General features: G+C 41.1%; 1 protein-coding gene across 1 annotated transcript in view; it reads left to right on the forward strand.

Moving 5' to 3' along the window:
- Positions 1 to 17,290, forward strand: part of zgc:154058 (uncharacterized protein LOC795538 homolog) — a 21,449-nt gene continuing 4,159 nt past the window's right edge. The window contains exons 1-7 of the mRNA XM_040001071.1: positions 1 to 424; positions 760 to 985; positions 5,684 to 5,731; positions 6,639 to 6,725; positions 7,758 to 7,825; positions 12,646 to 12,773; positions 16,860 to 17,037. Coding sequence (XP_039857005.1) covers positions 921 to 985; positions 5,684 to 5,731; positions 6,639 to 6,725; positions 7,758 to 7,825; positions 12,646 to 12,773; positions 16,860 to 17,037 — 574 coding nt within the window. The 5' untranslated portion in view covers positions 1 to 424; positions 760 to 920. The remainder of the gene's footprint in view (positions 425 to 759; positions 986 to 5,683; positions 5,732 to 6,638; positions 6,726 to 7,757; positions 7,826 to 12,645; positions 12,774 to 16,859; positions 17,038 to 17,290) is intronic.

Below are 17,290 nucleotides of genomic sequence, written 5' to 3' on the forward strand. Positions count from 1 at the left end.
CAGTAATATTCAAATTAGAACATTGTGTGGATGTAATTGCTGTTTTATAATTTAAAACTTTGTCCAAATACGGTAGGACAAACTTGTCTTCTTGAGCTTCCTCCGCGCTATCCCGCCCACACGTGCGTAACCAAATGTGGGCGGAGTCAAACAGCTGGATACTCGTGGCGGCTGAGATACAGAAGGACTGGCTGCTGTGAAGCCAGCCTTCCCCCCACTCATTTCAATGCGAACACGGCTAACCGAGGTCCCATCTGCTCTGGAAAAACCTACATACTCAAGTAAAATTAAAGCTAAGTCGTGATAGTTTTTGGGGGGGTTGGGGGTGCCAGAGTTGTGGAGGACACGCCGGCGTACTCAAAGTTTTCATTTTCCTAAAAAGAAAAAAACAATCTGCATTTGCTAGCTTACAAGGAGGCAGAAGGTGAGTTGTCACAGATTTACATTTGATTCTTGTTGTTGCTAGCTAGAAAAAGGAAGGTGGACAAAAAAACCGTCGCATTTGAAATGTAATGTGTCCACCCCGAACCCCCCCCAACTTATAAAATGTTGTTGAACATTTAAGAAAAGCAGAAAACTAAAGCTTTACGAAAGCAGGATTATGTAAGGTAATGCACCCTGCTAATCGATGTAAATTAAATTGCTGTGGTCACTAATAGCTTGTTCTTGATAGTTTACTTAATCATTCAATGCTGATGAGTAGGTGAATGCTCCTAATCAACCTCACGGAACAACCCTATCGATCCTCTCATTCACTAGCTGAAAAGAGACATCTGTCCTGCCGCTGTCCCATCTACCGTCCTCCATCTTCAGGAAAATGAATCGGTGCACATGTCAGTCACACTCAGATAAATGTTAATCCTACTTGAGAAGACATTGCTCAGCTGGCTGGAGAGGAAAAAGAAGAAAGGTGCTGGAAGATGTCTCTTTGGATGATACTACCTGTTAGCCTCCCTGTCCTGACCATCACTGGGATATGGGTTGTGTAAGTATTGTCTGTTTTTTCCCCTTTCTTTCTTTTTTTTTGACATCAGAAAAGTTTAAAATCTATGTAAATGTTCTAAGGTTTGACATCTGGATCTATACCCTGTCCATAACTTTAAAAATGACAAAATACAAATTAAGAATTGGAATCATGTTGTAATAAAAATACTCTTCGATACTCCAGCCTCCTCTCCTGCCTACAGGAGTGCAGCACTACATATTTACCCTGAATTCCTGGGAGTCATGGCAATTGCATGTGGATTAACTCTTTCCAGTAATGATCCGGGATTATCACCATTATCCTAAAAATCAGACATGCAGGTTTGCAGTAAATCTTAATTATCTGTAGTACAGTGTCTCAGCAGATGTGCCGGAGAGAAACGCTCCTGGTTATACTTGGGCTGACAGCTCTTCTCTCTGTTCTATTATTTTGTTGGGACAAGGAATGCAAACCCCAGGGGGGAGAGAGACAGATGGCCCAATTCCAAATTGTTGTAGTTCTGAATCAAGGCTATGTGCTGCATCACTGATAAGTTGCATGGAGACTAAACAGCCTAATCAAGCACCAAACTTGAGACCATATGGCAATTAATGTTGTGGTGTGCGTGGCTACTCAACAGTCCAATCAGTAGTGTGTATCCAGGTGTAGCGGCTTAATGTTTCCATGCTGATTTGAGAACATGAAGGTGAAAACCAATCTGTCTAGTTTGGGCATTTTTTTCTGAGCAGAAAGCTGATCTGAGTTCAGATGCTGAGAGCTACAGACTGCCAGCCCCTTTACACCCATTTCCTTCCTGTTACCTTGACAAGGGCGCCTTGTTTCTAAGAGCAGTCAAGGGTCTTTTTCAGACTTGGGGAATGTCACAGAATGTGGCATGTTGCATAACTCCTGCTTCCCAGTGTGGATGACTGGGTGGGAGTAAGGTAAATACTGGAAAGGGGTGGGAAAGAACGTAAGCAAAATTTTCACTCAGTATCTGGCGCCCATGCCAAGTGTTTTCTGTATCAAGTTGGACCACCAAGAAGTCTTGGCTTCTGTTTCTCAACTTTTATCAGTCAGTCAGTGTATTTGCATATGTGTCTTTTATGTTATCCAGCAACCATGCTGTAGAAGCAATGGGAGTTTAACTAGTACTTGCCAAATTTATCTATAGTTTATTGGCTCATACATTTTTCTGAGGTTATTTTTGTAGAGCTTTGGGACTTTTCATTGTTAAAAAAACACACAAATCCCCAACAAAAAAAAGATTTTTCCATCGAAGTTTTTCTTTATGTAGGACTTGGTCCTAAATAAAAAACAGGGTTTGTTCCACTTAAACATTGCTTAAAGGCACATGCAATTACAGCCATTGCTGAGCTTTGATAGGGGTCTAATTATATAAACAAACCTATTATTACTTAGCCTCTGCTGAGCACATAAAGCGCTGGTTTAGTTCCAGCTACAGCTAAATAAGTTCACTTTATTTAGAAGCTCCCCAGAGCTGCAGATGCTGTTCTAGCTTTAGAAGCCGGCCAGATGTATAAAATACACCCCCAAAATCAGGGAAAAATGTAACAACCTAAGCTTTCTTTTTCCTGCATTTTTTTTTTTCTAGATTTTTGATTTTTGTTTTTGTCTTGTTGGTACCATTTGTAGTGTTCAGCACATATGGAAAGGAAGCAGACAAAAATGAAAGGTGTGTGTTTGTTACTGTGTTTCTCGAAAGGCTTAAATGTCTTATCACCGTCATTTACGCCTGAAGGTACACATTGGCACATTTTCCTTTGCAAGATAATCATAAGTTAATGTGGTATCGGAGAAAAAATTCTCGAGTAAATCGTAGCATTCATAGCAAGACTTTTAAGTCTTATCACACACTCAATAGATAAAAGGGAGGACATGGTGCACTTTTGTTTCTGTTCCTTTATCATAATCAAAAGCTGGAAGTCTTCTTTCACTCACAGTGATGGATTTCCTCAGTGCTAGAGCAGCGCTCTTTACACGGTGATTGATGTGTCTTTAACCCTTTGTGGTCTCTCCTGTTCTGTGTACCTGGAGTACACCTAAATGAGTCATTTGTTTGTTAGCTGAAATCTCGGCCTGCAATTTTGAAAACAACGGTCGGACCTACATAGTTTTTGTGTGTTGTAGCTTGCTGACTTTCATCTACAGTGAGAGATCCATGGGAACAGTAAGATGCAACCAATGGAAAAAATCCCAGAGGGTTATTGCCCCCATCTAACCAGCCAGCCAAGTGTTGACAGCCTTTACAGCAGTCAAAACCAGCTGTGCATTTCACTAAGCAAATGCAGTGTTAAAAAGCTGGTAGCAGGATTAATTTCACACTTGAAAGTTAACTAAAAATAGATTCTCCAGGCGTTTCTTTTCTAACACCAGCTGGTGCCCTCAGATTATTTTTTAATGTTGTAGAAATTAATAGACACATTGTTTTAATAGTAATGATAGCTATGCTCAGACTAATATTTTTGCCTGTTATCTTGACCTTTTGGACAGTCACACCTATCTTGCGTGTGATCATTGGATAGGAGGTGCTAGCTGGCGATTTCCAAGACAAAGATGTAAACAGACACTGGTGACAGAACTGCCATGTATGATACTGGGTTTCACTCCGTGTCCAAGTTCTATATAGCTGTGCACACCCTGCATAAGAAAAAACTGTCCACCTGCTCAGGTTGGACAGCCCGTGTTTTCTGAATCTGATATTGTGTCGACACATGAAATTGTAGCAGATACTGTGTAGTGGAAATAATTTAATACCGCTATTTTTAACGTTATGAAATATGTCTTGCTTTTGATTTCTTGCTTGTGTCTTTGGGAAATATCTCTGTCCTGTAAAGACTGGCCTGTGAGTAGGATATTATCAGCCATGGAAACATTGCTGATTGGTGCTTAACCTCTTGCTGAACTAGGACTGCATGCAAAAATGAGGAAAGATACTCTGTCTGTATGACTCGGTCTTCCTGTGGTTTTCTGGCTGTTACAAATAGTGTTTTTACTGTTGCATGTGAATAACAAGGTTATATGTGATTGTTGCATGTCCTTCCTGAAATGCCCACATAGAAATGTGGCTAAAACGATGCTGCAAAATTATACTATAGTTACAAGTAAAAATAAAGATGATGTGGGATATGTAAACACCTCAGAAACCTGAGTTTCCCATAATTTCTTTCTGCATCTGCATATTCGTCCTATCTGCATATGCAGTTGTGTAGGACTTGAGCAACAGAGCAGACACAGTTGAGCTGCACATGTTCGTGGTGAGGACTTAATCACAGGACTCACAGTTAAATAGCATTTTCTTCAGCCATTCAAACCCACACGCTGGACATCTGGCCCTTTAATGTGGCCTCTGTATCATTAGCTGAAAATGGTTTGTTATGTGAAAAATATGTCTTTTAAGTATTCCCAGGCAGGGTCACAATGTCAGGTATAATAATGCAAGTGGTCATTGCAGCCTGATTGAAGATGTTCCAGTTATAGAGTTTATCTGTAGCCTGTGCAAAAGGGGATTTTTGTGGCCAGCACTGGTCTCAATATTTTAAAATCTTAATTAGAAGATAATATAAAGTAAACGGTTAGCACTGTTGCCTCACATGAAGAAGGTCCTAGGTTCAAAGCAAGCTTTCTGTTTGGAGTTTGCAGATTCTCTTTGGGTACTTCTGACACCTCCTCCAACTTCCTCATACAGTCCAGAGGCATGCAGTTAGTGGAGTTGGGTTAATTGGTGATTCTAAATTGCCCACATGTGTGAATGTCAGTTCAAACGATTGTCTGTCTGTGTTGCCCCACAACAGACAGGCGGTCTGTCCAGGGTCTACCCTGCTTCTCCTTTCACATCTCCTCCTGCATCCCTGAATTGATGACAAGCGGAAGAAAATGGATGGATCAATATATTTAACATTGGTGTTTGTGTTTAGTGCTGACATATACAGATATTATGTTACTTACCGTATGTTAGATTGTTGACCTCTGTATGGCCGCGGCTGGTCAGTATCCTCACCATAGTCATACCACTTTGACAAAAATGAGCCATCTGAGGTAAATGGAGGTTCTTTAATAGTGCTTTTCTACTCTACATAAGCACCCAAAGTGCTTTATACAGCAGTTTCAGATAAAGGGTAAGAAATGGTGAAAAGTCAGCTCAACTGTTCCTGAAAGTCAAACAGGTGCAGGATTTTGGGTCACCCTGAAAGTTCAATAAATGAAAAGACCTGAAGTCATATGTAGGTCATTTTCAGTCATGTAAAATCATCACTGTAAATAAGCGACCACACGAGAAATGCTACTGCAAAGACATGACAGATATGCAAAAGGGTTTTAGTGAGCTTAACAGTTGATGGCTATGTGGGTTTTACATAAATCTGTTCAGGATTCATGTTCACTGTGAGATTACGTTTCCTTGCCTTTATGGTCTGTCTCACCTCCTGACAGTCTAGCGTCACAGTAGTGTCAGGTTATTATGTTAGCTGTGGCTTTTGCATTGAACTCCCCTCTGCTTTTCACTTGAATTCAATGACCTAAAAAAACTTCCTATTCTGAGGCTGCATGTGAGAAGTATCTTTTTTTCCTACCACTACCACTCTAACGGCTTTTGCCGTATGAATGCTCATTGAGTCAGTTTAAATTTACAGTGTATGCTAAAAATATAAAATAACTGTTCCCTTTGATTTTGGCTAATCATTTCCTTTTCCTTTTTAGCTATGCCATGGCCCTTTACAACCAGCACGTCTGCCCTGTGGAAAACTGGTATGTTGACATCTATTCTGTATTTTGCTGATCCCTACAGTCAGTCTTGACCTTTGTAACCTTCCTTGCACCTCTTTTGCAACAAGAGCCAGTGAGAATAATTTCCTGCTCAGTCGGCTGAAAAACGTTTGAGAGACTCATTAAAATCCACTCACAGTTCAGTTCAGTTCAATGTTGTTTACTTAGCGACAAATCACAACAACAGTTACTGCAAGGCACTTTATATTGTAAAGTAAAGACCACTACAATAATACAGAGAAAACCCCAACAATCAGACAAACCCCCATGAGCAAGCACTTGATGACCGTGGGAAGAAAAAACTCCCTTTTAATAAGAAGAAGCCTCCAGCATAACCAGGCTCAGGGAGGGGCAGGCACCTGCTGCAACCGGATGTGGTTGAGGGGAGGGAGGTAGGAGAAAGACACACTGTAAAGCAGAGCCAGAGATGAATATTAATCTAGAAAATCAGCACAAATCTAAAGCTGTGATGCTGAAAAATTTGTCGTTGCTGTCAGATCGTGTGCTTTGCTGCTCTGGATGCTGGGCTCGTTTCGGACAAGCTGAGGTTAATCTCCACGAGCAGAGCTAGCATTTGATGACACAGTGGTTTTCTGCCTCTTTGACACACCAACCCTAAAAACAAAAGAAATCCTGGGTGTGATCGCACAAAATGGTGCTTAATATACAGTTACTGTACTGTGGTTTAACAACAGACTGTATTATACAGCTTCTCATATATTTTTACTAGACCCAGTGAAAAAAATCAGGAATATGTCTTTGCTTTGTTAGCTATTTTCCACTGTGTGTCCACAGCCTAATATAAACGCAATTTTTCTCAATTTTTTTTAACATTTGCTTTTGCACTGCCACACATGTTTGGTGTTTGTTTGGTTGTTTTTTCTTTCAGGTTGTATAACCAGTCATGTGAGGAGGAGCTGTATTTGCAGAGCGGGCCATCCTTGTGCTGCACACTAGACAATGTACCTCTCATCAGGTCAGTGAGATGGAGTCGTACCTCATGTCCGTCTCTTCTCTGCCCCTTTGCTTCTGCTGAGTCAGAACAGGAACACTGTCCCATTGTTTTGCGTGACCCCTGTCGGCACATTGTTGATTTAAAAAGAAAAAAAGCGAGTGAGGAGAATGAGACGTTTCTTCTGTGTGTGTGTGTGTGTGTGCGTGGAGTGTGTGTGTGTGTGCATTCTGAAAATAACTTGTGGCAGAAATATCCTGCCTGCCACCGTGGCAGTTTGGAGGCAAAACACGGGCCTACGTTCAGCCATGTAAACACACATACGCACACAGAGGAGTCAGCTTACAGTCCAGAGGAAATCAAGACACTCCTGCTTCTTTGTTTGGGTTTTTGGCCCTCTCAGCTTTCAACATCAAAGACATGTTGTACCACATAGCCACAGTGGCTTTCATTTAACAAAAAAACAAAGCATAAAAAAAAGGAAAACCAGAAAAGATAATATGCAACGATAATGACCCCAACACCACCACTACAAATCAAGTGTGCAGCTACAGTTTAACACAGAAAATTAATCTTTAATATAGCAGCACTGTTGTTGCTAAGCGGTCGAAGCAGAGAAGGTGGAAGAAGCATTTTTCTTAATCTGTGTTAAATGCCGCGCTGTTGGGTAAAAATAAAACGGACCTTCGAACAAGCCATAGATGAAAAAATTGTTTGAAATGTATTCATGTCAGCTTTAGTCTAATGAATGGTGCGTTTTGATCCATGTAGTGAAGAATGTGTGTATGACTTGAGTCAGCTGAGAGGACTTTGGCTTCAATGGGAGTCTGGGCACAGACAGCCAGTGTTGACTGTCTCTGAGTTTTCCCTCCTACAAACATTTCCCATTCGTAGAATAAAAGCAGCAAGCAGTAGGTGAAAAGTCAAACACTTGACTTCAGGATGTGAGGAACAGCCATAGAGTACCTCTGGATGTGTTGATGGTTGGAGGTGTAGGCAGTGGTGCATTGTTTTGCGGTATTGCTCTGATGGTTTTCTTGTAATTGTTTCTTGCAGTAAATGTGGGACTCTTCCTCCTGAGAGCTGCTTCTTCAGCCTTATCTGCAGCACGGGCTCATTCATGGGTAAGGCATCATAAGGCATGGCTCAGGACACATTAGACTGGCTTATATTAACAGTGTAAACCAGCAAGCTAAAATTTCAAGACACACCTGCAGGGCAGCCAGGTCAACAAATGAATGTACATAAGCATATTTATTGAAGTAGACACATTGTATTTCCCATTGTAGAAATAGAAAAAGGAAGGGGCTTGTTTGCCTAACAATGGTAAGATCCCCGGTTTGATTCCTGGAGATGACACAAATCCCTTTGGGTTTGTTTCAGGAAGGGTGTAAAAGTCAGTCAGATTAAACATGTGAAGCTGCCCAATGTGGCGACCCCCCCCCCTGTGAATAAGAGAGAAGCTGAAAGCAAAAATTAGCTGTAATACAGAACAAGTCCGAACACAGATGCAAAGAAAACACTTGTGTCTGAAAGAAAGAATGAGCTCTCAATTGCTGGTCTGCATGTTTTCTGGGAGTCTCTACATGTGCTGCTGCCCTCCGTTCACTGGTGGCTTCGACTGGCCCGATCTTGATAATGTTTTCCAGCTGTGGTTAATTTTCTAGCTGTGTGTAAAAAGTTACTGTGCTTTGTTTTTATCCAAGCCTCTAGCAGCTATTTTTCTGTCTGACTGTGAGACTCTGGACATTGTAAGCTGTCTTTTTGAGATGCAAATTGTAGCTCTGGTCTTTGCTTGTGACAAGAATGGAGGAACTTTGCAGCATTGTATACTGTATGTGTACACAATGCTGAAAAAGGAGGCAGATGGTTGCATTTCAGGAGCTGCCCTTGTGTACTTACAGGCTTTTTCCAGGCTCTTAACAGACCCATTAGGTGGTGAATACACACCTGAGTACAACTGCTGCACACATAGTTAAAGAAGTATTTCTATTATCTGATAAAGAAAAGTATATTGTTTGCTTGAGTAAATTAGACCCCACTTTTGAAAATCTTTGATTTTTGTGTTTTATTTCACGGGTAAATTATGTGGCAGTGAGAAAATGTTGCAACCACTGTTGCTTCATCACGATGATGGATTTTATCTGGCTTAGTTAAGATGTAGCTCTGTAACTTTTGTTTGAAACATGCTTACCTAGAATGACTCTTTCATAATATGTATGCAGTATAAGTGTGAAATAATGGTGTGTGGTGGAGGTAATCCTGCACCACTTCCGCGCACAGTGACTGTTAAACAGTTTTCATCTAAATTTCTTAGTTCCTCTTCCTTGTGAATGAAGTTTCTCTTGCACTCATTGTTAGTCACCCACCAAACCATCAGTGACAGCAACCAAAAGAAAAGATGTCTTAGAAAGTACATAGTGAGTAAAAGAAACAAATCCCTTTTCATTGTGAAAGGATAAAAGCTTGTATCTCTGTCTTTGTCATAAATGTGTTTTGAGATATTAGAGACGCACATTTTCCTCCCAGTTACATAAAATGTCAGCTAATATTTTGTTTTCATTAGAACACATAACTTGAGCTGAATCACTTAAGGAAGTGGGAAAATGAGCATGTCAACATGTTTCAGATTTTGATATTTGCTGTTTTCTTTGTTTTCCATGACAGTAAGCTGATTATATTTCTAATTAAGAGAATTTAATATGACCGCTCAATAAGTAATTTCAGTGAAACACTCCACCTTCATCCATTAAAGTGTTTTTTGGAGAGCTAATGACAGTTGGCAATTGAAATTCTGCATAATTCCTTCATAATTTCCTCTGCATTTCTATTCTTTTTTTTTAAAAACAACATAAAAAATTGAGATTTAAGGACCCTCAACCTTGATGTTATTGTAAGTGATGTATCGCTGCTGCATTTGATTAAAAATTATCCATCACATCATTTTAACTGAGTTCAGTTGCACTTTCACCCACTCGGGTGAATCTGTGAGGTTTGGAAGGTTTAATTTTCTAATTTTTGGCTGCATTTTTTCCCCCTTTGCAATCCCATCAGTCTGTATGTTAATACTGTTTATAAAGCTACCTCTTTTGTCTATACATGAGTATGTTAAGCTGATGTGGTATGTAGCTATACAACTATTTTAAATATTGTGTGCTTAGCTTGGTAGCTCATTGATTTATGTTTTACTTGGAAGGCTGTGTCTGCTATAGTTGGCTGCAGGTGTCACTTTCAAATGGAGTAACATGAACTTGGAGAATTTTATATCGCCCTGTAATTGTTTTTTCTCCTTTTCAGTTCAGTTCCCACTTTTCTGCCAGTGTACACACAAAACATTTGAAAGACAATACATGCATTCTCTGTCTGCATACCTTCTGTGGGAGACGGCGAAATGTTGTGTTTGGGTTGAAATATAGCCCCTTGTATGGGTGGCAAGGTTTTTTCTACTGTGAGGTGCGAGTGCCGCTGGGTAATAAGCACTTTATGAATGCCCATCAGTTTTAGTGTTAACTCAGCCCTGTGTATGTGAATGCAAAGGCACGTGCAGGGCTATGTATGCATGAGAGATTGTCCACCTTGTTGCAAGTATACATGCAAGATAGAAGCAGTGTGTGAGTCAGTGTCTGTGGGAGCACATTACTTCCTGCACTGGGCTTCCTGACTTCAGAGCAAACAGCATGAACTTATAAAGGGCAGCTCTGTGGAAGGTAACAAAGTATTGGAACGGTGTTAGGTGCTGTTGCATGGCATCCTTGGGTAAAATAAGCTGTCACACTGCAGCTTGTTGTGACCTTCGAGTCCAGGTGGCGCTGATGCATGGGATATGAAGCCCTTACGCTGGAGGAGGCCATGACTTTACTAAACATGCATCATCAGACAAGGATACCAAAAAAAATGCCCACACAAATGTGCCCAGAATAGAAGAAGAAACACTGATTTCCTATAGAGAGAAGCTGCTTGTCCTTGTCTTTAACCTTCAGGCGTAGCTTTCATCATTCCAGGATGACTGCATAATGCCAACAAGTTTAAACACGCTCATTTGTTATGATGAAACACACATTTAGTTGAAACAGAAAAGAATCCACCAGCAGCCAGTCTGCAGCAGGGTGAACGAGGCGCTTTAATCTAATGAAAAAGCTGCAGTCGACTTTCCTTTCCCTTCAGCAATACAGCATGTTCTCCATTATAAAAAGGAGCCAATGAGCAGACTGTTTCCGTGCCCGGAGACACAGTTGTTTGTTTTTCCGTGATTGTAACTGAAATCACTTTTGCCGAGTTGATTTGGGTACAGAAGGATGAAACAGAAGAAAGCTCGCACAAACACAGATACACACAAGTTAGAGCTAGTGAATATAAAAACATAAATAAATCATTAATTAGTTTTTTTAATAGCATTACATAACCATGTCTTGGTCTTGCTTGTACCAATGTTTGCCTTTAAGGTTTAAACAAATGTTTGTATTATCAGATTTAATAGCAACATTTCAGTGAGCTCATAGTAAACTTTGCAGATCAGATAGACTTAAAATTAATTCTCCCTCCAAACATCACATTAAAACAGAATGGTTAACATAACGGTGGGAACTTTGCACTATTGTTCTAACAGGAAATTATGCAAGACATAATTTCTCAACATGTGGTGCTGAACTCTCTCTATAAATCATATACATACCTAAGCTGTGTGGATGTGTAACTATGAAAAGATCGGCAAAAAAACAAAAAAAAAAAAAGCTGAAGGCCTTTTTTAAAATCTTTTTTTTTCTGTTTGGGCAGAACATTAATAAAATGTAGTATAACTATAATCATGAGTGACTTGGCTGTTGCAGTAGTGTATTATTTTGTGTGTTTTTTTTAATGAAAAACATTCTTTTAATATCATCTTTTTATCTTTGCAGCTTGCTGGTGACTCATTTTTCACCCTAGTGTTGCGGCAATTGTGGTGTGGTGATTTCCCCTCAGTAATTTATCCTCAGCATGAGCCAAACAACTATCATCTGGAAGCTTTGGTGTTGTTGTCAAAATCAGAAAATGATGTGAAATATGCATGGCTGGTTTTTTAACAGCTGCGAAAAAAAGGTCGCTTTAAAACAAAAGGTCAGGCCTGGAATCAGTAATTGCTACTGCTTCATCCTGAGGTTGTGGCCGGGCTATAAAATGTGTCCGCTCACTGAGACGCTACTTAAAGCCAGACGCGTCACGGCATAGACAAACCCTGGAGACAAAGCTTCAGAGAGGAAGGAAAAAATCTATCAATGTAAAGACTCTACGTGGAAATGTTTTTCTTTTCTAGCCATGACCACAGTCTCCATTTGTATTCCCTTTTGGCAGACACAGACCCTCTGAAAAGCTGCCTCTTACACAGACACAGTGACAGAGTTAACATAACACTTTAGTCCCTGGAACAATATATAAGCGTCAGGTCAAGACATGAGGGGCTCCTTGTCCTCACTAATTCTCCCACCCTCCACTTTTCACTCTCCCCATATGCCCCGCTTTCTCCAAGCCCAGTCAGCCTTCATCAGGCACCAGCCGTGAGGAGCCAACAAAGAGAACCCAAATGGGGGTCAGCTCCTCAGTGCTCCAACAATGCACCCAGTCAGAGCTTGTTAGCACATCGGCACTCATCTGTCCCATATACTGTACTTCTTTCCCCTTCACCTTTTAATCGTATGTAGGTTTGGATCGACCCCCCACCAAGATATCCTTCTCACTTTCCCGCCATTTTCTGCTTCTCATAGTTTTGAGTCAGAGAAGCTGCTTAACATCTCTGATTTCCTGTAATATAGCTTTCAGGGAGTTCATGTATTTCTTGGCTAAGTGACGTGTGAGAGTGTTTGCGTTAAATTGAAGCCAGGCACTTTTGTATGATAGTCGTCCAAAAAAAGCCAGATGATGCCTTTTCTCCATTTCTTGCATGCAGTGACTTTCATCTCCCTTCTTGTAGTGATGGTGATTGTGCTGCTTCGCTACGCCCACGTCATTGAGAAGCATCAAAACTGTGTCCTGAACACGGCGAGTCTTTGCACGGGCTGGATCTGTGGTGCTGGACTCATCATGGTGGGCAACTTCCAGGTACGGTCTTCTAGTTTTTTTAACAATAAAACACAGAGAGGTCGCTGTAAATGCCGATGAAGACAAAGATTTATGGATACCCAAAGAAATTGTATTCAGCATGGGAAATAGTGAAATTAAACACACAGAGACTGAGGCTTCTGTTGTGTAGTCCTAGAGACTGGCTGGCAACCCTTTTGCAACCTCTGGTCACTCAGGAAAAATGTGTATTTCTTGACTGGTTGGTGATTGGTTGGTGGGTACAGTTTCTCACAAAGAGTCTGCTGCACCAAAAGCGTCCTTGTAATTACTTGGGTCGCTAATGTAGCTGCAATTATTTATAGTTCGAAGAAAAGTTGCCAACTTGTTCTCAAACACTCACCAGCTATTAGTCAAGCTCTAGTCAAAAATGTGTTGCACCTTTTCATGTGAAAAGTGGGGTTAGTGTCACACTTTTCATAGCTTCATTACCGGTCTTAGAGTAGTTGGCGGATATATGAGGACAAGTCGGCATCTTCCAAGCAGGTTGCGGGCAATAGCAGACGCAATCTGAAGGAGGTGTTTTTGGTGCAGCAGACTCTTTGCTGGGTGAAATTGGTCACAGCCTCCAGCAACTACATGCCAGCTGGTTGTAAAAAAGCTTTGATGTTCAGATAAAATGTCCTAAATATCTCTGGTTCCTGTTTCATTAATATAATGAGTAATTTCTTTTTGCTAAATGGTGTGGCATGGCTTCATCTCTAGTAAATTCTTTTACACAGCCAAGAAAATAATCTGCTGTATAATCTTTAACATGTCTTTGTTTAACCTGGCTCTTTTTAGGAGTCTTTCTCTTTGCTTCTTTCCATCAATCCTTTTATTTGAGATTAAACACACCTCAATGTTTGTAATGTTAACTTCTTCCTTCATCAGCACAATACTGTTCACAATAATCCTCTTTCTTTGGTCCTAAAACTTCAAGTGAAGAAACTCAACGTGAATTCCTTCTTCTGTTCTCTGGGAAAGAATTTCTTGAAGTTTAAATATTTAGAGCTCTGGCTGGATGCCTAGACAGTGTGTGTGTGTGTGTATGTGTATTAGTACTACCTTTGCTGCGTGGACAGAACTCTGTTTAGACAGTAACATTGTTGCGACCGCTTCAAAGAAAGCGTGCATAATGTCAACTGTTGAGTTTTTGGTTAAAAGTCAGCGTACGTGTCAGATTCAGGAAGTGGTCACGGTTAGGGTAAGAAAAGTAAGATCATTTAACATCCTCTGAGGGGAGGTTATTTTGGTGTTTGACGCTGGGCTGGATATCACTGCAAAATCTTGTTACCATGCTTTAAAAAGGCCGAGATAGTTCATGGGAAAATAAAGAGGGAGAGACAGCCACGGAGAAGGCATTTGATGCTATATTCAGAGTAAAGAGAGGAGCAAAAGTTTTGAAAGAAAATTTGGGTTGTGTTGAAGTAAAGTGAAGTTTCTTAGAGTGTAATATTTCTACAGATGTGACTATTTGGTTAAATTAGATTGTTTGACATGTTAGAGTCTCGGCTCTTTTTACATACTCCTCTTACAAGAGTTGTGTATGTGCGTATTGGAGCAGATTTGCAGATGTGGCAGTTCATGCGAGGGTGTAGTAACGGCAACCTCACCTTCTTCCCGCTTTTCCTATGAGGCTCGAGCTCTGCAGAACAGGGAGGAATTTTACGAGAAGAGCCAGGGGGAAGTGAGTCATCAAGTCTGGCCATGCATGGAGAGGAGCTAGGCAGACAGGGTGTGTGTAACAGATGCCCCATCTATAACCAATCACGAGCCTGATCCCTGCGGCCCGCCTCACACACTGCCCTCTCTTGAAGTTCAGGACATTACACAAACCCGCATTTTTAGCATCGAAAACACGTGTACTCAGGATCCACTGGCAAATGCCACAAACAAGTTTGACTCAGAGAAGAGGGAGCAGAGCAGGACTCTGACAGTCAAAATCGAAACAGATCAAAGAAAGCGCAAGAAACACAACACATGGCAGCGTAATCAGCCGCATCAACTGCTTGAGCGCATAGTTGTGCGTTACATAAGCCTTTGGCAGTACAGCTGTGGTGTGGTGGAGCCACGGGGACTTTTCCCATCAAGCGATCTGATGATCTGGGAAGAGAAGTACATGAATTGTTGACGGAGAAGCACATTACTGCCACACAGAGGTGCCTGAGTGTGACACAGCTGCATGGAAAGCAGCTGTCAGGAAAACAAAGAGAAAAGAAAAAGGAGTAGAAAAGTTCGTTGGACTGCTAATCTGGATGAAAAAGACTGATACCACCTACAGTCTGAAGGTATTTCCAATCTTATTTGGCTGGAAGATGTCACGCAAATCAGGAACATTGTCTGAAGTCGCACACCAGTTCCTCACTTAAAACACGTTGGTGTTTCATTCTTCTCTGTTTTTTTCTAAAAGCTCTGGTTTTCAGGTGATGTCGAAAGGGCCGTTGTAATCAGTGGTGGTGCCACTTTCAGTAACAGATTTTCACAGCCATTGTGTATTCTTGCGCTTTCTTTGATCTGTTTCTGTTTCCAGAAAATGAAAATAGAGAAAAAAACAAAGTTAGGCTTGTTCCCACTGAAACATCGTCACAGCGTTTATCTACCTCACAAAGTAGCAGTACCTGACTGCTACTTTGTGAAATATCACAGGTGCAGCTCAATAGTATGCTGAATTTAGCTGCGGAAACTCACTAATGAAGGCAGGAGCTCAGAGTGGTTTCAGATAAATATGTGTAGCTATAATAAGAGCTGTTGCTGTTAAGTGCTGCCCAGTCTTCTCTTTATTCTCATTTCCTTCCTTATGCTTTCCCTGTTTGATGTTACACTGCTTTTCACTGCCACACTTTGCTCACTTCAGTGTGCTCACAATCTGCTAATATTGCACCTATATATATATTAGCGGCATACAACTCTACCTGGCTGTGATTAGCAGTGATCAGTTGATAGCGTGAACAAACAGGTATTAGTGATTGAATCTGGCACTCCTGGCTGCACGCACTCACTCACACACATGCACACAATCAATAGAGCTCACTGTGCAGTGTATGAATTGAGTGTGCAGCCAACACCAGGCGACTGACCTGCCAAATGATAAAAAACGTGCCGTCACAAAGTCAAAGTGATTTTCTCATTAAATAACATAAACCATTATTTCACTTCACAATACATTGGATCAGAATCCTTATCAATACTGATTTACTGATTAAACTTTCGCAGCTCTAGCGTGGAAAATAGATTAGTCAGAAGAAAATGAAGTTGTTGTTGTGTGTCCAGAGGTGGAGGTGCCACACTAGAGTAGAAGAAATTGGATTTATTTTACTGTGTGAGAGCTTTACAGCAGATCTCAACTGTTCAAAACTTTTCTTATGCAAGTCTGACGTTGCCACTTCAAGGATCAACCTACTACACAAGAATGTTCAGCATGTACTGACCAGGCCAATGGACAAATGGCTTAGATACCAAACTTTGAGGCTGTTGCTGTAATGATCCTGGAAAATGATAACAAATAGCAGAATTTATACATCTGGCATTAACCATGAAACTATTGTTTTTAATCTGAGCAAATCAGTCAAGTCGTTTAATGTGTCTCTAGCTCAAGTTAATGTACCACAAGATCTCTTATCTACTCAGATCAGTACATCTGAGCTGTGTGTGTGTGTGTGTGTGTGTGTGTGTGTGTGTGTGTGTGTGTGTGTGTGTGTGTGTGTGTGTGTGTGTGTGTGTGTGTGTGTGGACCCTTCAGTGGGAGCTGTAGTCACATGCTCCTGAGCGGCTCTTTTGTGTATTGTTTCTTGTTGTTCTTGTGACCAGCAGGGAAAAGGAGGCATTCTGTCGTGTTTCTTGCTGCTGTTGCCTCATGTACGCTTGCCTTTTGTGTTTCTTTTTTTCTTTCTTTTCCCTTTTTACTTAAAGAATCGTAAGAAGCTTCGACCAGAGTTTTAAATACCACTGAAACTGGGCGATGGGACCACTTCCTGAATTTGCCAACGTCACATTCACTAGATGTTTTTATTTTGTGTTATATCTTTGCATCAACCCTTTAAATGGCTCCCTTACCTTCTCTTCCTGTTTTCTGTCCTTATATCACAGGTGGATAATGCCAAAATTCTCCACTATGTTGGAGCAGGCATTGCCTTTCCCACCAGCATGCTGTTTGTGTGCCTGCAGTCAGCGCTGACGTACCGACTGGCCAAAACCCAAGGGGAGTACAACTTGGCCCACCTCCGGCTCTGCATGACCCTGCTGGCCTTCGTAGCCTTGGTGCTCAGTATCCTTTCCAGGCTCTACAGATGGCTGCCCTGAAGCTTAAGGGACTAAGCATCCCCTTTGACCTCTTTTCATCAGATATTTTTATTTATTATTTCATGCAGTTAGTCCCTGGCACCTCTTTAGCAATGACATAAAACAGCAAGAGTTTTTAACTCTATAATTGCGCGATACAGTGACCTTTTTACCAGATATTCATGTAGTGCATTAACGCCAGTCTCATGTCTGCTTCAGACAGTTTTGGAAGCACGCAG

This window comes from Simochromis diagramma, unplaced genomic scaffold (genome assembly GCF_900408965.1).
Source record: "Simochromis diagramma unplaced genomic scaffold, fSimDia1.1 OVJJ01000421.1, whole genome shotgun sequence".
NCBI classification, from domain to species: Eukaryota; Metazoa; Chordata; class Actinopteri; order Cichliformes; family Cichlidae; genus Simochromis; species Simochromis diagramma.